The 26669-nt window shown below is 32.8% G+C and overlaps 1 protein-coding gene across 1 annotated transcript in view; it reads right to left on the bottom strand.

Annotated features, from left to right (window-relative positions):
• The window catches only part of LOC149802116 (adhesion G protein-coupled receptor V1-like), a 513020-nt gene that overhangs the window by 354343 nt on the left and 132008 nt on the right, over nt 1–26669 (bottom strand). The window contains exons 18-24 of the mRNA XM_089956897.1: nt 13640–14065; nt 12543–12736; nt 10963–11262; nt 8124–8247; nt 2880–3140; nt 918–1047; nt 338–561 (exon numbers count right to left, since the gene is read on the bottom strand). Coding sequence (XP_089813023.1) covers nt 338–561; nt 918–1047; nt 2880–3140; nt 8124–8247; nt 10963–11262; nt 12543–12736; nt 13640–14065 — 1659 coding nt within the window. The remainder of the gene's footprint in view (nt 1–337; nt 562–917; nt 1048–2879; nt 3141–8123; nt 8248–10962; nt 11263–12542; nt 12737–13639; nt 14066–26669) is intronic.

The following is a 26669-nucleotide window of genomic DNA, read 5'->3' as shown; positions in this document are numbered from 1 at the left end:
GTCACTCACATTGTACAATGTCCAATTTAATATGCTAGTTTAATATTTAGAATCTGTCACTCACATTGTACAATGTCCAATTTAATATGCTAGTTTAATATTTAGAATCTGTCACTCACTTTGTACAGTGTCCAATAACATGCTAGTTTAATATTTAGAATTTGCCACTCGTCTTGCACAGTGTACAATCTAACATGCTAGTTTAATATTTAGAATCTGTCACTCACCTTGCACAGTGTCCAATCTAACATGCTAGTTTAATATTTAGAATTTGCCACTCACCTTGCACACTGTCCAATTTAACATGTGAGTTTAATCTTTAGAATTTGCCACTCACCTTGCACACTGTCCAATCTAACATAGTAGTTTTTATCATTTTCTGGTACATCATTAGTCCTAGGTGTGATGAAAATTGGCTTTCCCACTTCATCTGGACCAAATATGACAGACTGGTTTCCTCTAACAGTGAATTCCCCCGCATTCTCCACCTCATTGGTCAGGACAACGTAAATCTGCCAGAACACCTTCACTGTGCCAAAGCTACCTACTTCACGATTGATGCTGAAGGAAATATGTCTTACAATGTATATTTTGTACACAGTAAGACATAGGAACAGTAAATAGCTTTTTTATATACAAAAATATACCCCTTGATTGATAAAAGCTGTAGGGTTAAGCAAGGAATCTGAGATATAACCCTTTAATGATGAATAAATAGGGTTTAATATGGGATTTAATTATAATCTTAAACAAACAATATCAAAGAAATAATACAACTGACTATTAGCAATATTAGATTAACTACTAAAATCGCAAAATTTATCCTATCACTGTAACTAATTAATCAGCAAGACAAAGAAGATATAATTGGTAATGATACAGAACTAAGACTGATCTAGGTAGCAGAGATGACTTACTAGAAGGTGGCTGTGCTCCCTTTCTCAACACTGAGTGAGTATGGAGCACCAAATTTGAATATCCCATAGGCATAGTCATTGGCCAGGACTGTGATGGAGCAGTTATTAGGCCCCTGAAGCACTATGTCTCCTATATAAAAAAAAATGGTAAGAGTCTCTCATGAAATTTAAAACTTGCAAAATAATTTAAAGTTTTCAAAATATTTATCTAAAGCATTTTAATAAAGAAAATTATTATGTAAAGATTCATAAGTTTTTGATGAACCATTCATTCTTTGCCTGATTTCTTCCAATTTCTTGACTTTAGATTTAAAAAAAATACTTTGGAGCTTGGATGCAATTAATACTTGTTGAATGCATCACAAATACTTTGCAGCCATGACTGGTTATGTAGATGAATTGCTAGTTGCACCAGACTTGACTATTTCTTCCATAGTATATATGTATCATCTATTTTTGTTGTATGCTTATATGTTAGTCAGATGCTTCTAACTTGCTAAATGTGTGCCACAGAGTTGCTCCCAATATATGTCAAAGTCATAAATAGATGGATATATCATTTATATAGCTGAAGAATAAATATTTCAACTACCACTTCTTTTTTGTTGTGTGTTATGTAAAACAGGAATTACCTCCCTTTTACTGTCTATTACTTAGTTAATTCATTTAAAATTCAATTCAATACAGGACTATACAAAACAGCTACAGCTGACAGTGTACACTGTAGCAGATAAAGGAATGATGATGATATTTAGTGGCAGTTATACAGAGTGCAACTATCTTGCTGTAGAGGGCACTGTTATTGCGATTTTTAAAACAAAATCATATACAAAAAAATAAAATAGTCAGTGTCTTTTATGAATATCCAACTATTTGCTGAAATTATTTGGACATGCCAACAATGCTAAATCATTTGCAAATCAGCAAATAATCTTATTAAAATACAATCATATTTTTTATTAATATTTTCTCTAATATTACAAGATATTCGTCTATGTGGTCAGATTAATTTACACATGAATCAAGCATTTATATTGAGCCGTACACTTCTGATGTGGAAGTATTTTGCCATATTGTTTGTACTCATTTCTGTACTGTGTAATCACATGACATGTTAACAAACTTCCTGGCTGTCAGTTGATCTAGTTATGACATGCTGATAAACTTTGTGACTGTCAGTTGATCTAGTTATGACATGCTAACAAACTTCCTAGCCATCATTTGATCTAGTTTATGACATGCCGACAAACTCCATGGCTGTTAGTTGATCTAGTTATGACATGCTAACAAACTTCCTAGCTGTCAGTTGATCTAGTTATGGCATGCTAACAAACTTCCTGGCTGTTAGTTGATCTAGTTATGACATACTAACAAACTTCTTAGCTGTTAGTTGATCTAGTTATGGCATGCTAACAAACTTCCTGGCTGTCAGTTGATCTAGTTATGACATACTAACAAACTTCCTAGCTGTCAGTTGATCTAGTTATGACAAGCCAACAAACTTCCTGGCTGTCAGTTGGTCTAGTTATGACATGCTAACAAACTTCCTAGCTGTTAGTTGATCTAGTTATGACATACTAACAAACTTCCTAGCTGTCAGTTGATCTAGTTATAACATGCTAACAAACTTCCTGGCTGTCAGTTGATCTAGTTATGACATGCTGACAAACTTCCTGGCTGTCAGTTGATCTAGTTATGACATACTGAATGCTTCTTACCCTACACTCCAAGAAAGTTTTCAGATACTGTTATCTAAGAAATCAAATCAAATAATGAATGAGCCTAACATTGGATATGGTTCATAAAAACAACATTTAGGATCCTACAAATATGTTGACACAGGCCAACCCAAAACATTAATTCTTAACCTATAGTCTATGGAATTAAATTTAAAAGAGAGGAAATTAATTTGATCAAACACAATTAAAGTATCTGTAAAAGTTTGAAAAAATGTTCACTCACCTGAAAAATTGTACAGCTGAATATAAAATGTCTCGTTTCCTTCAGCTACCTGATCATCAAACACCTTAACAGAGATATTTTTCTCCATCTCTGTTGCTGCCATCAGAATATCTCCAGCAGTCACATTTTCAAAATCTAAACCTGCTGCTGAAGCAGTCCCATCCACTGTCCTGTATTTAACTCTGACTTCCTGATTAAGTGGGCCATCCCGCATGATTGCCACAGCAACCTGAGATGGCTCATCCACTGTGTAGTTATATCCTGAAAATTGTGAACAAATTTATACAATGTCTTATAAAGCTTTATACAATGTCTTACAAAGTTTTACACAATGTCTTTAAACAGATTTTAATATTTTATTCAGGGCATACCTGAAAGATTTTTACTACTGCCCATACTTTCAGTGACATATTAACTACAGTTGCTCACAGCCACAACTGTACTTCAAAAACCAGGGAATAAAAGAGATCTTACAAGATGTGCCACCTAAAAGCACTAAACAAAGTGGTTTAAATCAAAAAGTCTCCAATCATGCAATCTCATGCAAATAAAATGAAACAATAAATAAAACTAAATCACAATCTGCTTAGAGCCATTTTTATGTTATATATTTTATCTTTTTGTACTGAATTCTATATTTTTAGAAGGGTTTAACTTCTTAATTTTTTTACAAGCTGTACTTGTATTTTCAAGCTTGGACATTAATTAGGATTACATAACCATTTCTGTGTTGAGACAATGTGCAACACTACACCACATATGCACATACATAAAATAAAATCAAAATAAAATCCCTGAAGGGACTGATGCTTCACTGGGTGAAGAGAATTTAAAGGAATTCAAGACCATTTCTTCCTTTTAACTGTTCAGTGTTGACATTCTTCAATGATAACAAGATTTCAAATTAGCAGCTGTGGTAAACATATTGGATATCAGCTTGGCACCATTTTCATTTGAGAGAAAGTAGACATCATTAGAAGTATTTCAGTGGAAACCCCATGTCATAAGGATCATCCATTCTGGGGGAATATAACAAAAGTTTTAAGACAGTTGTCATGGCAGACATAATGGATGTATGAATTTTTATTTAGCACTTGGTGAAAACCATCTGTCATAATGATCATCCATTCTGGGGAAGTAGCAACAAGATTTTAAAGACAGCTGTCATGGCAGCCATATTGAATGTATGACTGGTACCATTTTTATTTAAGGCCATTTATGTATCATAAGTCTACTGGTGAAAACTCCATGTTGATATGGACATCCATTATTAGAGGAGAAGAAATAATAATATTTTTGAGATATGACATTCCATTCTGGAAGATTAGCAATAAGAAGATTTTCAAGATGGCTGCTGTGGTAGCCATATTGAGCATCATATTGGCACCATTTTTAATTATAACTGGACATTATGTAAAGTCTTCTGGTGAATATGACTTTCTATTAAAGTAGAGTTTTGATTTTGAAGAGGGATGCCATGTTGGCCATGTATAACATCAGAGTGGCACCATTTTTATTTAGAGTCATCTAGACATCTTAAGACATCTTTTAGTGCAAAACTCCATTTTGACAAACCATCCATTCAGGAGGACTGCCATGGTGGCTATCATATTGGCACATGACTTTTATTAAGGGTAACTAGACATTGTAAGAAGTCTTTTAGTGAAAACACCATTTGATACAACCATTCATGTAGGAAATTTAGCAATAACAAGATTTTCAAGATGGCTACCACAGAGGCCATAGCGGATATCAGATCAGCATCATTTTCAGTTAGGATCAGACAGACATCATAAGAAGTCTTTTATTGAAAACCACATGTTGATATGGCCATCCATTCAGGAGGAGTAGCAATAACAAGATTTTCAAGATGGTCACCATGTTGGATGTCCAAGCAGCACTGTTTTCATTTAGGACCAACTAGACCATGGGATGAATGTGTTTGTGTAAAGATTCAAGACAGTCCTCCAAGTAGGTTAGGAGGAGTAATGATAACAAACTCATGCTAATGGATGGACAGTGGACAACATACCGTCCCATAAGATCTTCTGCTCTATGACCAGCAGAGCTAAAAACTGATTCATCATTCATTCACTTAGCTATTATTACTCTTTTGTAGTTCTGATTCTTATTAGTATTACTGCCTCAGTTATTCTTAAGAAAAAGATAATGACTTATCTGGGATATAATCTATGACTACATCAATTTATATCAAGAAATAGAGGGCACTTTTCCAACTCCTGTTGTAGGTAAAAATAAACTAGATTGCCATTTTATCATCCAAGTTCAAAACAATAAGGCATTATATCCACAGTTTTCAATCAGACCCATAATCATTTAAAGTTTTGTAAAAATCAACATTCTATTTGGTGTTTTATTGTTTGGCTCATTCATCTAGATGTTTGGTAATTTTGCCTTTGACAACAACTCAACAAGTTGAAAGCAATTAGGCAAAGTACAATAGATCAATTGTACTTTAATCAAACAGTCATGACAGAGTGAAATTATCATTTACTAACTGGATGTAACATATAATGTGTGCAGGTGGTCTTGTTTTCTAAAAATGAAAAATGCATTATTTGAATCTTGATTTCATGTACATCACTTCTATCTATCATATCAATGCAACTGGAGAAATTATCAAATATTTTTATGTTTCTATGCCATTATTCCCATTCAGAAATGCATTTATGGTATGTACTGTGTTTATTCATTTCATAACGGTGTTCATCACACATTACTTGTATCTACATAACGGTGTTCATCACACATTACTTGTATCTACATAACGGTGTTCATCACACATTACTTGTATCTACATAACGGTGTTCATCACACATTACTTGTATCTACATAACGGTATTCATCACACATTACTTGTATCTACATAACGGTATTCATCACACATTACTTGTATCTACATAACGGTATTCATCACACATTACTTGTATCTACATAACGGCATTCATCACACATTACTTGTATCTACATAACGGTGTTCATCACACATTACTTGTATCTACATAACGGTATTCATCACACATTACTTGTATCTACATAACGGTATTCATCACACATTACTTGTATCTACATAACGGTGTTCATCACACATTACTTGTATCTACATAACGGTATTCATCACACATTACTTGTATCTACATAACGGTATTCATCACACATTACTTGTATCTACATAACGGTATTCATCACACAGTACCTGTATCTACATAACGGTGTTCATCACACATTACTTGTATCTACATAACGGTGTTCATCACACATTACTTGTATCTACATAACGGTGTTCATCACACATTACTTGTATCTACATAACGGTGTTCATCACACATTACTTGTATCTACATAACGGTATTCATCACACATTACTTGTATCTACATAACGGTATTCATCACACAGTACCTGTATCTACATAACGGTGTTCATCACACATTACTTGTATCTACATAACGGTATTCATCACACATTACTTGTATCTACATAACGGTGTTCATCACACATTACTTGTATCTACATAACGGTGTTCATCACACATTACTTGTATCTACATAACGGTATTCATCACACATTACTTGTATCTACATAACGGTGTTCATCACACATTACTTGTATCTACATAACGGTGTTCATCACACATTACTTGTATCTACAGTTACCTGGATTTTAAAATATTAGGAGTAAATTAAATGCTACCCACCCTAGAGTGAAGTGTTGGTCAATGTTGCTTATTGTAGGCATTTACTAGGCTGGAATACCTATTGCTTTGATCCATTTTCATGCAGGTCCTAACAACCTGTATTTCTACTAATATTTGTTTTGCTGTATAAACACTGTGCTTGGTACAATAACAGCTTGATCTAACATTTTAGGTTAAATCTGAAAGCATGTTAATTAGATTAAAAAATCTACATATTACAATGGCATATTTAAAAGTTGTTGGTCTGGATCAAGAAAATAGATATATGGCATACAGTATACAGACTAGGTATGAATATTACTTTTCATAGCTTTCCTTTCTCATCATTATTACCAGGTATCATTATTATCCTCATCTTCATTCTTCTTCTTTTACACAACTTTAAATTTATCCCTTCTGTTTCTCTTATTTTATTACTGTTTTTCCTCTGGTGTATAAATTTTGTTTGAAAATTAATTTCAACACATGCACATCTGTAAATCAAAAATGGATGACAATTGTATTGTAATACAAATCATCTGAAATGAGGTTTTTATACTTTGTAATGATATTGTAAGATGGAAACAAAGAGGAATAAAAGATAGACCTATTTATTAAAGATTTCATACTGAGATACTGAAATGTATCAATGTGAGGCAAATTTATATTTCCACAATAGCATTAAAAGTAGTATGACTCTAGTGGTGATATCATCACTGGAGCTCCTATTTTTTCTCCATTTAGGAACTATATCTACCCTATGAAATAATATAATTATGTATTTTATAATTATGTAATTCGTTACCATATGTACTTGCTTATAAGTTGCTTGTTCTCCTGATTACTCCTAACAAACTGCACAGACCCAGATCTGCCAGAGCATTATGCAAATTGTCACTGACTGAACTTGTCTTATCATGACCAGTTGTTTCTATTCAAGATATTTAGCAAAAAGCATGCTTCATTCACTTTACAACAAAATAGTAAAAAATGTAGGTCAACATTGTAGATTAAATGATAGACAAACCTGATTTGAGCAACTTCTTCTACAAGTTACAAACTACAATTTACAACCAAAATTATCATGCATGAATCAACTGTACTATAAAAATGCATTAGAAAAGGTAATCACTTTTTAGATGTAACCAGCATTCACAATGTTTAAGTAAAATATGTTGCTATTAATGATTATATCACAGTTTCAAAAATACATATATTTATTAATGTCTTGTGACCACAACTGACCAGCTGTCTGCAGATGGAGTGCACATTGTTCTAAGCACACAAAAAATGAGGGAAAAAGTTTAGCCTGGTTACCAGTTAAATGTCTAAGGAATGGTTGTATGCAACAGACCATAAACCAGGAGTTTCCGTACATTTGTGTGTCTAAGGAATGGTTGTATGCAACAGACCATAAACCAGGGGTTTCTGTACCAGTTAAATGTCTAAGGACAGGTTGTATGCAACAGACCATAAACCAGGAGTTTCTGTACATTTGTGTGTCCACAACACGGTTTGTGTAAAAGAGGTTCTACTGTATTGAGCTTACTCTTGAAGTATACTGGAAAATCATTTGCATTGATTGTCACAATTGCTTCTGATCTATTCCCAATGGTAGCGCCACCTAGTGGAGCTGACAACTGTATTCTGAAGGACTCTGCAGGTTCAGAAATCTGCAAGTTGAGAAATATGTATATCAGTGTCAACAGCTTGAAAGTAAACACTTTTCATGTATAGCAATTTAGGAAATCATAACAAAAAACTTAAATTTTAAATCAAATTCTCTTATATGCATGGGTTAATTAATTTTTGCTGAAAATTATCTTTGTGGCAGTAGTCAACAAGCATGCCAGATAGCTTGCCAAGACACTCATTCCATAAAAATATTTTTAGCACATGTTAAATAACCTATCTTTTATATATTTTGAATCAATTAAAGATGCAACAACATTCATGTATATAACTGTCATTAAAATTCTGAAGTGAAGAAATTATTTGTCATTTTGACTTGTTCAAAAAATGTATCATTCTGAACTGTACACAATGTGTTTTTCTGAATTATACAAAATATGTCATTCTAAATCATACAAAATATTTGTTTCTGTCAAATTTTATGGTGCAATTCTACCATTTTCTTGTGATTTTATATTTGTGAAACCAACATGGTGATTTGTTAATACCAGTACCCACAAAAGTCTCTACTAGTCACACAAGACCACTATGTCAGTGACATTGGTATAATACTAGTGACAAATAAACACAGAAGTCTCTTCTAGTTACTCAACACCACTATAACACTGACATCAGTATAAAGTTAATGACAGATAAATGGCAAAGTCTGTACTGTCACACAAGACCACTATATCACTGACATCAATATAAAGTTTGTGACAGATGAATACAGAAGTCTCTACAAGTCACACAAGACCACTATATCACTGACATCAATATAAAGTTTGTGACAGATGAATACAGAAGTCTCTACAAGTCACACAAGACCGCTATATCACTGACATCAATATAAAGTTTGTGACAGATGAAAACAGAAGTCTCTACTATTCACATAAGACCACTATATCACTGACATCAATATAAAGTTAGTGACAAATAAACACATAAGTCTCTACTAGTCACACAAGACCACTATATCACTGACATCAATATAAAGTTAGTGACAAATAAACACATAAGTCTCTACTAATCATACAAGACCTCTATATCACTGATATCAATATAATGTTAGTGACAGATAAAGACAGAAGTCTGTACTAGTCACACAAGACCACTATACCATTGACATCAGTATAAAGTTAGTGAAAGATAAACACAAAAGTCTCTACTAGTCACACAAGACCACTATACCACTGACATCAGTATAAATTTAGTGACAGATAAAGACAGAAGTCTTTACTAATCACTTATTATTTCATGTACAAGAAAAATACATTTATACAAAATTTCAGGAGCCACAATATGATTATTTCATATTTGAATTACATCAGCTCTTCCCCAAAATGAAAGAAACTTTTTACACCTTATTTGTTGCACTTGTACAAAAAAATATATTTTTTAATTACATGAAAAATACATGCACATGGAAGTTTGGGAACCACACCACAACCATGTTGTATCCAAATTTATTTTATAACAGAGCATGCTATAGTGGTGTCTCTCTCTCTCTCTCTCTCTCTCTCTCTCTCTCTATATATATATATATATATATATATATATATATATATATATATATATATATATATATATATATATATATATATATATATACACATGTTACAAGCATCTTCTGAACAGTCAAAAAAAGATATGGCTGATAAAACAATGTAATTGTGGTAAGATTACATCAGTGCTCAAATGACACCTCCAAGCCAAACTTTATTAATATTTCTCATTTGAGTAGACCATACCGTAATACAATGTTGCAAATAGCACAGTGTCATTTTGTCAACCCTGACCATTGTGTTCTAATGACATTTACCTGTACTAAATAAAAATAAAAATATCAGAATAACAACACATTTGATAGCAAGTACATTTGCATAACAGATGCTACATGTGCAAAAAAATTGTCATCCCCAACCTCTTTCTAGAAGATACCATAGTTTATTTACATAAATATTTATATTTAACTCTGGATATCATATATGCTCACTTATAAGTAATTTGACTATAAGTTGACACCCATTTTAGGGCTGCAAAAAGTAAATTTCTCTATGACCCTCCTAAAAGTCAACGTGTTTTCTGCAAGTAAAATCCATCTGCATGCGATGACATGTGGTCAGTGAGTTGGAGTTGCACTTGGCTAAAGAATAAACAAGTCAAACTGAACAGATGTACAGACATACAGATAGGACAAATGAAGACAAAACCAATGTAGAATAAATACATTTGTATCACTGAGCTGAATATGTACAACTAACAACTTACATTTTATCCATCTCCATGTACTGAAATCTATAAAACTTAACATTTAATTTTTAATCCATCTATCCTTGCATTGAATTATAGGTTATATACAGGTATTAAATTGGTAATGAAGAATGATGCAATTCATAATATCATTAAATATATTAATTCCAAAAGTATTATAATAAACAAAGTCTACACTTTTGTCGTACACATTGTCATCTGTTTCAAGACCATGAATTCATGATAATCATTGTTGGAGTGACCAAATAAAGTTCTGAATTCCATGACTGTCATGCAATCATCATAAACATCATCATCATTTGAGTTACCAAATAAAGTTCTGAATTCCTCCACTGTCATCCAGTCATCACATACATCATCATCATTGGAGTTAACAAATAAAGTTCTGAATTCCTCCACTATCATCCAGTCATCATAAACATCATCATCATTGTCTGAGTTACCAAATAAAAAGTTCTGAATTCCTCCACTGTCATCCAGTCATCATAAACATCATCATCATTGGAGTTAACAAATAAAGTTCTGAATTCCTCAACTATCATCCAGTCATCATAAACATCATCATCATTGGAGTTAACAAATAAAGTTCTGAATTCCTCAACTGTCATCCAGTCATCATAAACATCATCATTTGAGTTACCAAATAAAGTTCTGAATTCCTCCACTGTCATCCAGTCATCATAAACATCATCATCATTGGAGTTAGCAAATAAACTTCTGAATTCCTCCACTGTCATCCAGTTCTCAAAAACATCATCATTTTAGTTACCAAATAAAGTTCTGAATTCCTCCATTGTCATCCGGTTCTCATAAACATCATCATCTGAGTTACCAAATAAAGTTCTAAATTCCTCCACTGTCATCCAGTCATCATAAACATCATCTGACTTGGATTCTTCATCTGAATAACTTGAATGAATTCATGAAATGTTCATCATCCTTGTTCATCCATTGCATTGGAAATAACACATTTCTGAAATGATCTGACCACCATCTCATTTGAAATTTCCTCCCATGCATTAAATACTGACTGAGATGCTAACTCAGTCCCTAGATACTTCACATTACCTGCCTTTGTAAATTCTTTGGGCCCATCTACAGTCTATTTGTGCCACTGTTTATGCATATTTGCTGTGAATGGCAAACATCCAATGGTTGTGGTACCAAGGCACTGCTGCCAGGGATCATAGCGTTTGATGTCGCGGTAACTTCTGTTTCATCAAATGCACCCAAAACTACCCTAGAGCCTACTCGTTCAAAGCAAACTCACAATTTGCATTAAGGCTTTCCATTATTCAAATTTTCTTCAACTAGACTTTTCTTGTGCTGGTCATGCATCTGTTTCTCTGATACACTAAAGTCATGTTTTGCAGCACTGTTGTTATTTTTCTCTGCAAAATCTATATCCTTTAACTTAAGTACTCCATCGTACACATTATATTTTTTTCCCCCATCATGGTGACAGTACCAAAGTTTGACAATTCACAGTGTATGATATCATAGTGACAATGAATACTGTAATTCATAAACAAGGACCATTATTTATTTAGAGGCTGAGCTTGGAGTCTGTAAGAGACACTTTGATCATATTTGCCATAACTGAACAGGTGTCAGTTGCACAGTATGATCAAAAGACTCAACTTTGAAGAGAAAAACATCAATAATGCTGCAGATTGTCTGCTAGGGAAAACAAAGCAGTGCTACTTTCACATGCTAAAGGATAAAGGTTGTATTTATCTGATTAGTAACTCTATCAAAATAATGTGAATGGAGAAAACAATACAAGTTTTGCTCGCAAGCTAATGGAGTAATATCAAATCTTTTAAATATCTTTTTTATAAAATGACCACTACTCTGCATTAGCAAATTTTTTAATAAAAAAGGTCAGCTTATAAGTGAGTATACATGGTATTTCATCAGACTTATGCAGACATACACTCAAAACATTTGGTTTACATTTGTGCAAATAGTGTGTTGGTAAATATATGCCTTTGTCTTCACTGGAATGCAAAAAATGGTTTACCTGATCATCAACAGATTCCACATTGATAAAGGCAGTTTTCTGATCAGGTTGAAAGGTCACAGTCCCTAATGAAGGTCGAAGGTCAAGGCCATCACCAGGATCAGTTGTCCAGGAGATCTGCACTGTACCAAAGGTGCCCTTCAGCCTCTCAAGAGGGATGGCTGCTGTCTCTACCTTCCCATCTCGACTCTCATCTGCAAATGAACAGTATGATATTTTGTCAAAGAAATATCTTAACATGAATTCCAAGTAATGCTAGGTCTCACTTGCTCTGCCACAGCATAATCCCAAGAAGACTTTGCAAAGTCACTAGAGAAATATATATTGGTCACTGTTAACTAGATTTGAAAGTGGTCATTAGTACCCTCCTAGATGAATATACCCATCAAGTTTCATGACAGTGCATACAATGAAGTCAGATAAACTAACCTAATTCTAACAACATAATATAATCAGCAGAGTAAGAAAAGTAGGTCACTGAGACCTATTTTTGCTCATAGTGTGTGATATGGATATGCAGCTTCACCAGTATATTGGTATATTGTGGTACAGGTCCTGGTTGTACAATCACTGTTATACTTTCCCAATGAACAGCATACAACTACAAATTTTGATTAATTTCATTTAAATGTTTAGTTTCTTGCAATGTCTGTTGTTCTAAACAACCCAAAATATTTCTGAAAGATGTGACTACTCTGAAAATGATTGAGCTACATGTTATATTTTCCCTGTTGCAGTGCAATGACCTAAAATGGTGGATGTGAAACCCGCATGAGATGGTGCATGAGATGGTGCATGAGACGGTGCATGAGATGGTGCATGAGATGGTGCACGAGATGGTACATGAGATGGTGCATGAGATGGTGCATGAGATGGTGCCAAAAAAGGCAACATACTCATCATGAAGCATTTTTGGATGAAATTTTCCAAGAAAGAGGACAAATTAATTTAATATTCAATAACTTTACTATTTTCTCAAAATTTAATGCAGAGGTGAAGTTTAAAGCTTGGACAAATGAACTTGACTGCTCACATTCACTAACATCATTTCAACTTAAAAGATATGTGGCCAGATTTGTAATTGTGACTGGGTCTACTTTCTCCTCGAAAAGCCAGGCGGAAGTTAGCTATCTGCAGTACCAAGGCTTTTAATGCAGAAAAGTGACTCTGTTTGCACAACTGAAAAAGATGATACATTTTCCCTTGTCCACTTCGAGGGGTGTGCCTTCTTTCCCAAGAAATGTTGTCCACCACTAGTTCACAGAAATGTTTCTTTCTAAGAGCTTGTTCTGATTTATTTGATTTATCATCCTCAATGAAGCTCTTGATTCCATCAGGGTTGTAAGTCCATTGGTTTGTAAATGTAAATTGGAATACCTTTTCCAGATTGCATCTCCTGCCACTATCAAAAGATGTGATTTGCTCCTGAAGAAACGAAACCCAGTCCAATGAGGAGGGCAAGAGATGTGCACCCGAGTCAATTATACTGGCATCTGCATCAATCAAGATTCCTGGCAGATAGCCTAAAACAGAATGATCATCATAAGCCATCAGAGGTCCCTTCCATTTGGAGCCTCATGTAGTCTGAAGCTTTCATTATTAAGTCTCATTTATGGGTTCCAAGCATATATTCTACTCTCCTGGAGAACAGAAGACACCAGCACAATAAAGAGGACGTGAACCCAACTGAGATCTGCATATCCAGATGAATGAAAAGATGGGACATGATCAAAATGAAGATGTCTTTGTTGAATCAGAACATGAGGTGAACAGGAGAGGAATGATGGATCTTGATACAAAAGAATATGATATGCACGTTGTGTTTTTGAGGACACTATTATTGTGTTTCAGTTTCAGAGATGTATATCAGTTGTGGTCTGGAGGCAGAGAATTTATGAGCAGGCTTGGATTAGGAAACATGAAGGTATGCATTTTGGTGGTCTAAACTAAATTTGAAAGGAGAGTCCCTCTTGGATGGTTTTGAGGGTAAACCTCTAGGGTCTGTATCCTCAGCTTGGGTGACCATATGTGCTGTGAGCAGAACTTCTGCTGCAGTTGTGTTGTAAACCGACTCTATAACCTTTTCTGGAGGATAGTGTACATGGCGAATTCCCTTCTATGAAGAGCGGCTCTGACAAGAGCCAGGTTTGCAATAGGAGCTTAACAAGATAGGGATGGAAAACTTGTAATCACAGTGGTTGATCTGAGTGGGTGTTCTAGAAACATCTGCCACTAGATGAGGTAGAAAACTGACCCAGAATTTGTCCCATTTTATGAGATTTTGGCTACTTTGCCTGACCATATATTTCTGAATTACTCAATACAGCTGGTGGAATCCCTTCCCAAATTAACCGCAAAGCATCCATACTTAGGCCTCTGGATAAAAGAGTGGTGAGAGAAAGGTGGGCAGCTTGTGGCTCCACCTGGTTGCAATGCAATCTATTGCAAATCCGTTGCAAGACATGCATGCAAAGAGACTATTTTGTGTGAAGTGCATGACTTCTCCTCCATAACAAGTCAGCTAAGACATTAAGCCTGCCATAGATATGTCTTGTCCAGACAGTAATGTAATGGGCGTACCAGCATAGAAAGTTCCAGACAGTGACACAAAGGTCTTGTGTTGGGATGAGAATGGTAACTTGGAGAAAACAATCCCTGGAAATTTGGCTTTGTGTGCCAAGGCCTCCTAGTGTGGACTCATGGGGGCAATGTTCCATGGCTGAAAGCAATTTTCAGTAATTGTAAACCCAACAAAGGTGCTTTTATTCTAATACATTTTAGCACCTGCACTGTCTTCAAATTATAATTCTCTGCAATGTCCACCTTTCAAAAGAAGTCTAATACAATAAACATTCCCATTTTACTATTGAAGGCTATTCCATTTAAACATACACAGTACCCAGGGAAGGTACTTTAAAAAAAATGTACACCAGTGTACTCCAATTATTTCAAAAAGAAAATTGTAAATTGCATATACGGGTGACTATTGTACATTAATAGTGCCTTCCCTGGGTCCCATGTATATTTTATTGGAACAGACCTGAACACAATCTGCCAACTTCATGAACTTTGCTGTCATCTACCTAGGAAAGAAAATTCATCACTGATGTCTCAGGTGAGAGCCAATTTCTATTCATTCTCAATGCATAGCACTGTTTTAATAATGACAGTACAAGATCTGTGAAGCATTGATTTCCATGTTGGGCCAGCCATACTAATCAGACTAATTTATATGCTACAGACTTTATTAAGGTAAAATATCATGTATTTAATTTTGCTTTGGCTTCTTTGGAACCAGTGTAAGGAGCTCTATATCCTAATGTAAATCCCATCCATTTAACTACAGTGGGATGTTATTTTCATACCATATTGCCTAATTACTCAAGTGATTCTGGATTCTTAATAAAGGCCTTAATAATGGGGGAACCACCCCCAATGCCATTCTCTGATTGAATTTATGCTGATAACAAAAGTACCTATTTACCCCCAAAGTCCCAGAAGTAGTTCCCCACCACTGATTTATGAAACATTATGATGGTCACATACCTACAAAGAATATCCCTCCAGGCACTGGAATCTGGCACTGAAGTCTAGCACTGGAGTCAATGGATATGGCCTTAATTTCTCAGTTACATAAAAAAACATTGATTAAAGTGACTGGAAAAGGAGTGCCACTGGGCCAGAAAGGGCCATCTGCAGTAGGCACATGAAATGCTGCTTAAGTGGAGCAGGTCTGTATGCACACTAAGAAGACTGAGCAGTTGAAAAAATCCTCTACTTAATGACTCACCTCTGCTCATCAGCTGCAAAGGGCAGAAAACAGCAGACTGGAGAAGCTAGTTCGAAGCCCATTAGTTGCAATGGGCAGAAAACAGCAGACTGGAGAAGCTAGCTGGAAGCCCATTAGTTGCAATGGGCAGAAAACAGCAGACTGGAGAAGCTAGTTCGAAGCCCATAAGTTGCAATGGGCAGAAAACAGCAGACTGGAGAAGCTAGTTCGAAGCCCATTAGTTGCAATGGGCAGAAAACAGCAGACTGGAGAAGCTAGCTGGAAGCCCATTAGTTGCAATGGGCAGAAAACAGCAGACTGGAGAAGCTAGTTGGAAGCCCATTAGTTGCAATGGGAAGAAATCAACAGAGTGGAGAAGCACGTTGGAAGCCCATTAGTGGCAATGGGCAGAAGACAGTAGACTGGAGAAGCTACTTGGAAGTCCATTACCAACAATAGAAAGAAGACAGCTAACTGGAGAAGGTGGTCAGAAGCTGAGACAGCAGCAGATGGCAAGGATGTCTGCTGCAGAAGATAGTAGAGACTGGCAAGGTTAGAACAAACCCTTTGCATATAGACTTATAGACTGACATAGATGGTAGAGACTGGAAAAGTCTGACAAATATCTCTTTGCACCCAGACTTACATACATTGTAACCCTGCTCAGGCATGCTGGAGGACATAAACCCTCTACCAATATACACAAGTAAGCTTTCCTGTGTGTTAAAGTCTATTATAGAAAGAAAAGAAGAGAGATGAGAGTTGTTAGTATGTACCTAAAATGACAAGCAGAAACAACCAAGAAAGAACAATAATATGGTGCAAACTATGTGAGTTAACTCACGTAAGATGCTAGATACAGAAATAACAGCAGTGTCTGCAAACTAAGGCCTTAAAGCGAGTATCAACAAGACTGTAACTACAACATCAAAAGTCAAAGTCCACATTAAACCCCCAAAAATGCATAATACTGATGAAAAAAATATACATACCATACTACCAATGGATGGTTGAATTAATGCTAGTATGATAATATTATGCTGACTTTACCCATGGATGGTTGAATTAATGCAAGTATTATAATATTATACTGACTTTACCCATGGATGGTTGAATTAATACTAGTATTATAATATTATACTGACTTTACCCATGGATGGTTGAATTAATGCAAATATGATAATATTATACTGACTTTACCCATGGATGGTTGAATTAATGCAAGTATTATAATATTATACTGACTTTACCCATGGATGGTTGAATTAATGCTAGTATGATAATATGATACTGACTTTAATCATGGATGGTTCAATTAATGCTAGTATTATAATATTATACTGACTTTACACATGGATGGTTCAATTAATGCTAGTATGATAATATGATACTGACTTTAATTATGGATGGTTGAATTAATGCAAGTATTATAATATTATACTGACTTTACCCATGGATGGTTGAATTAATGCTAGTATGATAATACGATACTGACTTTAATCATGGATGGTTCAATTAATGCTAGTATTATAATAAGATACTGACTTTACACATGGATGGTTCAATTAATGCTAGTATGATAATATGATACTGACTTTAATCATGGATGGTTCAATTAATGCTAGTATTATAATAAGATACTGACTTTACACATGGATGGTTGAATTAATGGTAGTATTATAATATTATACTGACTTTAACCATGGATGGTTGAACTAATGCAAGTATGATAATATTATACTGACTTTACACATGGATGGTTGAATTAATGCTAGTATTATAATATAATACTGACTTTACCCATGGATGGTTGACTTAAAGCTAGTATTATAATACAATACTGACTTTACACATGGATGGTTGAATTAATGCAAGTATGATAATATTATACTGACTTTACCCATGGATGGTTCAATTAATGCTAGTATTCTAATATGATACTGACATTAATCATGGATGGCTGAATTAATGCAAGTATGATAATATTATACTGACTTTACCCATGGATGGTTCAATTAATGCTAGTATTATAATATTATACTGACTTTACCCATGGATGGTTGAATTAATGCAAGTATGATAATATTATACTGACTTTACCCATGGATGGTTCAATTAATGCAAGTATGATAATATTATACTGACTTTACCCATGGATGGTTCAATCTATGCTAGTATTATAATATAATACTGACCTTACCCATGGATGGTTGAATTAATGCTAGTATTATAATATTATACTGACTTTACCCATGGATGGTTCAATTAATGCAAGTATGATAATATTATACTGACTTTACCCATGGATGGTTCAATCTATGCTAGTATTATAATATAATACTGACTTTACCCATGGATGGTTGAATTAATGCTAGTATGATAATATTATACTGACTTTACCCATGGATGGTTGAATTAATGCTAGTATGATAATAGTATACTGACTTTACCCATGGATGGTTCAATCTATGCTAGTATTATAATATAATACTGACTTTACCCATGGATGGTTCAATTAATGCTAGTATTATAATATTATACTGACTTTACCCATGGATGGTTCAATTAATGCTAGTATGATAATACAATACTGACTTTACCCATGGATGGTTGAATTAATGCAAGTATGATAATAGTATACTGACTTTACCCATGGATGGTTGAATTAATGCTACTATTATAATATTATACTGACTTTACACATGGATGGTTCAATTAATGCTAGTATGATAATATGATACTGACTTTAATTATGGATGGTTGAATTAATGCAAGTATTATAATATTATACTGACTTTACCCATGGATGGTTGAATTAATGCTAGTATGATAATACGATACTGACTTTAATCATGGATGGTTCAATTAATGCTAGTATTATAATAAGATACTGACTTTACACATGGATGGTTCAATTAATGCTAGTATGATAATATGATACTGACTTTAATCATGGATGGTTCAATTAATGCTAGTATTATAATATGATACTGACATTAATCATGGATGGTTGAATTAATGCTAGTATTATAATATGATACTGACTTTACCCATGGATGGTTGAATTAATGCAAGTATGATAATATTATACTGACTTTAACCATGGATGGTTGAATTAATGCAAGTATGATAATATTATACTGACTTTACTCATGGATGGTTGAATTAATGCTAGTATTATAATATTATACTGACTTTAACAATGGATGGTTGAATTAATGCAAGTATGATAATATTATACTGACTTTACCCATGGATGGTTGAATTAATGCAAGTATGATAATATTATACTGACTTTACACATGGATGGTTGAATTAATGCTAGTATTATAATATAATACTGACTTTACCCATGGATGGTTGAATTAATGCTAGTATTCTAATATGATACTGACATTAATCATGGATGGTTGAATTAATGCTAGTATTATAATATTATACTGACTTTACCCATGGATGGTTCAATTAATGCTAGTATTATAATATTATACTGACTTTACCCATGGATGGTTCAATTAATGCTAGTATGATAATACAATACTGACTTTACCCATGGATGGTTGAATTAATGCAAGTATGATAACAGTATACTGACTTTACCCATGGATGGTTGAATTAATGCTACTATTATAATATTATACTGACTTTACACATGGATGGTTCAATTAATGCTAGTATTATAATATTATACTGACTTTACCCATGGATGGTTCAATTAATGCTAGTATGATAATACAATACTGACTTTACCCATGGATGGTTGAATTAATGCAAGTATGATAATAGTATACTGACTTTACCCATGGATGGTTGAATTAATGCAAGTATGATAATAGTATACTGACTTTACCCATGGATGGTTGAATTAATGCTACTATTATAATATTATACTGACTTTACCCATGGATGGTTGAATTAATACTAGTATTATAATATAATACTGACTTTACCCATGGATGGTTGAATTAATGCTAGTATTATAATATGATACTGACATTAATCATGGATGGTTGAATTAATGCTAGTATTATAATATAATACTGACTTTACACATGGATGGTTCAAATAATGCTAGTATTATAATATGATACTGATTTTACCCATGGATGGTTCAATTAATGCTAGTATTATAATATGATACTGACTTTACCCATGGATGGTTGAATTAATGCTAGTATGATAATATTATACTGACTTTACCCATGGATGGGTCAATTAATGCTAGTATTATAATATGATACTGACTTTACACATGGATGGTTGAATTAATGCTAGTATTATAATATTATACTGACTCTACACATGGATGGTTCAATTAATGCTAGTATGATAATATTATACTGACTTTAATCATGGATGGTTCAATTAATGCTAGTATGATAATATAATACTGACATTAATCATGGATGGTTCAATTAATGCTAGTATGATAATACAATACTGACTTTACCCATGGATGGTTGAATTAATGCTAGTATGATAATATTATACTGACTTTACCCATGGATGGTTGAATTAATGCTAGTATGATAATATTATACTGACTTTACCCATGGATGGTTCAATTAATGCTAGTATGATAATACAATACTGACTTTACCCATGGATGGTTGAATTAATGCAAGTATGATAATAGTATACTGACTTTACAGATGGATGGTTCAATTAATGCTAGTATTATAATATGATACTGACTTTACCCATGGATGGCTGAATTAATGCTAGTATGATAATATCATACTGACTTTACCCATGGATGGTTCAATTAATGCTAGTATTATAATATGATACTGATTTTACCCATGGATGGTTGAATTAATGCTAGTATGATAATATTATACTGACTTTACCCATGGATGGTTGAATTAATGCAAGTATGATAATATTATACTGACTTTATCCATGGATGGTTGAATTAATGCTAGTATTATAATATTATACTGACTTTACCCATGGATGGTTCAATTAATGCTAGTATGACAATATAATACTGACCTTACCCATGGATGGTTGAATTAATGCTAGTATTATAATATTATAATGACTTTACACATGGATGGTTCAATTAATGCTAGTATTATAATATGATACGGACTTTACCCATGGATGGTTGAATTAATGCTAGTATGATAATATTATACTGACTTTAATCATGGATGGTTCAATTAATGCTAGTATTATAATATGATACTGACATTAATCATGGATGGTTCAATTAATGCTAGTATTATAATATGATACTGACTTTACCCATGGATGGTTGAATTAATGCTAGTATGATAATATTATACTGACTTTACCCATGGATGGTTGAATTAATGCTAGTATGATAATATTATACTGACTTTACCCATGGATGGTTGAATTAATGCTAGTATGATAATATTATACTGACCTTACCCATGGATGGTTGAATTAATGCTAGTATGATAATATTATACTGACTTTACCCATGGATGGTTGAATTAATGCAAGTATGATAATATTATACTGACTTTACCCATGGATGGTTGAATTTATGCTAGTATTATAATATTATACTGACTTTACACATGGATGGTTAAATTAATGCTAGTATGATAATATGATACTGACTTCAATCATGGATGGTTCAATTAAAGCTAGTATTATAATATGATACTGACATTAATCATGGATGGTTCAATTAATGCTAGTATTATAATATTATACTGACTTTACACATGGATGGTTCAATTAATGCTAGTATGATAATATGATACTGACTTTAATCATGGATGGTTCAATTAATGCTAGTATTATAATATGATACTGACTTTACCCATGGATGGTTCAATTAATGCTAGTATTATAATATGATACTGACATTACCCATGGATGGTTGAATTAATGCTAGTATGATAATATTATACTGACTTTACCCATGGATGGTTGACTTAAAGCTAGTATTATAATATAATACTGACTTTAATCATGGATGGTTTAATTAATACTAGTATTATAATATTATACTGACTTTACCCATGGATGGCTGAATTAATGCTAGTATTGTAATATGACTGACATTAATCATGGATGGTTGAATTAATGCTAGTATTATAATATGATACTGACTTTACCCATGGATGGTTGAATTAATGCAAGTATGATAATATTATACTGACTTTACCCATGGATGGTTGAATTAATGCTAGTATGATAATATTATACTGACTTTACACATGGATGGTTGAATTAATGCTAGTATTATAATATTATACTGACTTTACACATGGATGGTTGAATTAATACTAGTATTATAATATTATACTGACTTTACCCATGGATGGCTGAATTAATGCTAGTATTGTAATATGACTGACATTAATCATGGATGGTTGAATTAATGCTAGTATTATAATATGAAACTGACTTTACCCATGGATAGTTGAATTAATGCAAGTATGATAATATGATACTGACTTTACCCATGGATGGTTGAATTAATGCTAGTATTATAATATGATACTGACTTTACCCATGGATGGTTCAATTAATGCTACTATTATAATATGATACTGACTTTACCCATGGATGGTTGAATTAATGCTAGTATTATAATATGATACTGACATTAATCATGGATGGTTGAATTAATGCTGGTATTATAATATGATACTGACTTTACCCATGGATGGTTCAATTAATGCAAGTATGATAATATTATACTGACTTTACCCATGGATGGTTGAATTAATGCTAGTATTATAATATGATACAGACAATAATCATGGATGGTTGAATCAATGCTAGTATTATAATATGATACTGACTTTACCCATGGATGGTTGAATTAATGCAAGTATGATAATATTATACTGACTTTACCCATGGATGGTTGAATTAATGCTAGTATTATAATATAATACTGACTTTACACATGGATGGTTGAATTAATGCAAGTATGATAATATTATACTGACTTTACCCATGGATGGTTGAATTAATGCTAGTATTATAATATAATACTGACTTTACCCATGGATGGTTGAATTAATGCAAGTATGATAATATTATACTGACTTTACCCATGGATGGTTGAATTAATGCTAGTATTATAATATGATACTGACTTTACCCATTGATGGTTGAATTAATGCTAGTATTATAATATTATACTGACTTTACCCATGGATGGTTGAATTAATTCAAGTATGATAACATTATACTGACTTTACCCATGGATGGATCAATTAATGCTAGTATTATAATATTATACTGACCTTAATCATGGATGGTTGAATTAATGCAAGTATGATAATATGATACTGACTTTAATCATGGATGGTTGAATTAATGCAAGTATGATAATATTATACTGACATTACACATAGATGGTTGAATTAATGCTAGTATTATAATATGATACTGACTTTACCCATGGATGGTTGAATTAATACTAGTATTATAACATAATACTGACTTTACCCATGGATGGTTGAATTAATGCTAGTATTATAATATTATACTGACTTTAATCATGGATGGTTGAAATAATGCAAGTATGATAATATGATACTGACTCGAATCATGGATGGTTGAATTAATGCAAGTATGATAATATTATACTGACTTTACCCATGCATGGTTGAATTAATGCTAGTATTATAATATAATACTGACTTTACACATGGATGGTTGAATTAATGCAAGTATGATAATATGATACTGACTTTAATCATGGATGGTTGAATTAATGCAAGTATGATAATATTATACTGACTTTACCCATAGATGGTTGAATTAATGCTAGTATGACAATATAATACTGACTTTACCCATGGATGGTTGAATTAATGCTAGTATTATAATATGATACTGACTTTAATCATGGATGGTTGAATTAATGCTAGTATTATAATATGATACTGACTTTACCCATGGATGGTTGAATTAATGCTAGTATTATAATATTATACTGACTATACCCATGGATGGTTGAATTAATACTAGTATTATAATATAATACTGACTTCACCCATGGATGGTTGAATTGATGCTAGTATTATAATATTATACTGACTTTAATCATGGATGGTTGAATTAATGCAAGTATGATAATATTATACTGACTTTACCCATGGATGGTTGAATTAATGCTAGTATGATAATATGATACAGACATTAATCATGGATGGTTGAATTAATGCTAGTATTATAATATTATACTGACTTTAATCATGGATGGTTGAATTAATGCAAGTATGATAATATGATACTGACTCGAATCATGGATGGTTGAATTAATGCAAGTATGATAATATTATACTGACTTTACCCATGGATGGTTGAATTAATGCTAGTATTATAATATGATACTGACTTTAATCATGGATGGTTGAATTAATGTTAGTATTATAATATGATACTGACTTTACCCATGGATGGTTCAATTAATGCTAGTATTATAATATAATACCGACTTTACCCATGGATGGTTGAATTAATGCTAGTATTATAATATTATACTGACTTTAATCATGGATGGTTGAATTAATGCAAGTATGATAATATTATACTGACTTTACCCATGGATGGTTGAATTAATGCTAGTATTATAATATAATACTGACTTTACCCATGGATGGTTGAATTAATGCAAGTATGATAATATTATACTGACCTTACCCATGGATGGTTGAATTAATGCTAGTATTATAATATGATACTGACTTTAATCATGGATGGTTGAATTAATGCAAGTATGATAATATGATACTGACTTTAATCATGGATGGTTGAATTAATGCAAGTATGATAGTATTATACTGACTTTACCCATGGATGGTTGAATTAATGCTAGTATTATAATATAATACTGACTTTACACATGGATGGTTGAATTAATGCAAGTATGATAATATTATACTGACTTTACCCATGGATGGTTGAATTAATGCTAGTATTATAATATTATACTGACTTTACCCATGGAGGGTTGAATTAATGCTAGTATGATAATATGATACTGACATTAATCATGGATGGTTGAATCAATGCTAGTATTATAATATAATACTGACTTTACCCATGGATGGTGGAATTAATGCAAGTATGATAATATTATACTGACTTTACCCATGGATGGTTGAATTAATGCTAGTATGATAATATGATACTGACATTAATCATGCATGGTTGAATTAATGCTAGTATTATAATATGATACTGACTTTACCCATGGATGGTTGAATTAATGCTAGTATTATAATATAATACTGACTTTACCCATGGATGGTTGAATTAATGCAAGTATGATAATATTATACTGACTTTACCCATGGATGGTTCAATTAATGCTAGTATTATAATATGATACTGACTTTACCCATGGATGGTTGAATTAATGCTAGTATTATAACATAATACTGACTTTACAGATGGATGGTTGAATTAATACTGGTATTATAATATGATACTGACTTTACCCATGGATGGTTGAATCAATGCTAGTATTATAATATTATACTGACTTTAATCATGGATGGTTGAATTAATGCAAGTATGATAATATTATACTGACCTTACCCATGGATGGTTGAATTAATGCTAGTATGATAATATTATACTGACTTTAATCATGGATGGTTGAATTAATGCAAGTATGATAATATGATACTGACTTTAATCATGGATGGTTGAATTAATGCAAGTATCATAATATTATACTGACTTTACCCATGGATGGTTGAATTAATGCTACTATTATAATATAATACTGACTTTACACATGGATGGTTGAATTAATGCAAGTATGATAATATTATACTGATTTTACCCATGGATGGTTGAATTAATGCTAGTATTGTAATATTATACTGACTTTACCCATGGATGGATGAATTAATGCTAGTATGATAATATGATACTGACATTAATCATGGATGGTTGAATTAATGCTAGTATTGTAATATAATACTGACTTTACCCATGGATGGTGGAATTAATGCAAGTATGATAATATTATACTGACTTTACGCATGGATGGTTGAATTAATGCTAGTATGATAATATGATACTGACATTAATCATGGATGGTTGAATTAATGCTAGTATTATAATATGATACTGACTTTACCCATGGATGGTTGAATTAATGCTAGTATTATAATATAATACTGACTTTACCCATGGATGGTTGAATTAATGCAAGTATGATAATATTATACTGACTTTACCCATGGATGGTTCAATTAATGCTAGTATTATAATATGATACTGACTTTACCCATGGATGGTTGAATTAATGCTAGTATTATAACATAATACTGACTTTACAGATGGATGGTTGAATTAATACTGGTATTATAATATGATACTGACCTTACCCATGGATGGTT

The sequence above is a fragment of the Sinohyriopsis cumingii genome, chromosome 4 (genome assembly GCF_028554795.1).
Source record: "Sinohyriopsis cumingii isolate HCF-2022 chromosome 4, ASM2855479v2, whole genome shotgun sequence".
Lineage (NCBI taxonomy): Eukaryota > Metazoa > Mollusca > Bivalvia > Unionida > Unionidae > Sinohyriopsis > Sinohyriopsis cumingii.
Note: the sequence above shows the minus strand (reverse complement) of the source record. Positions and strands in the feature narration are given on the sequence as shown.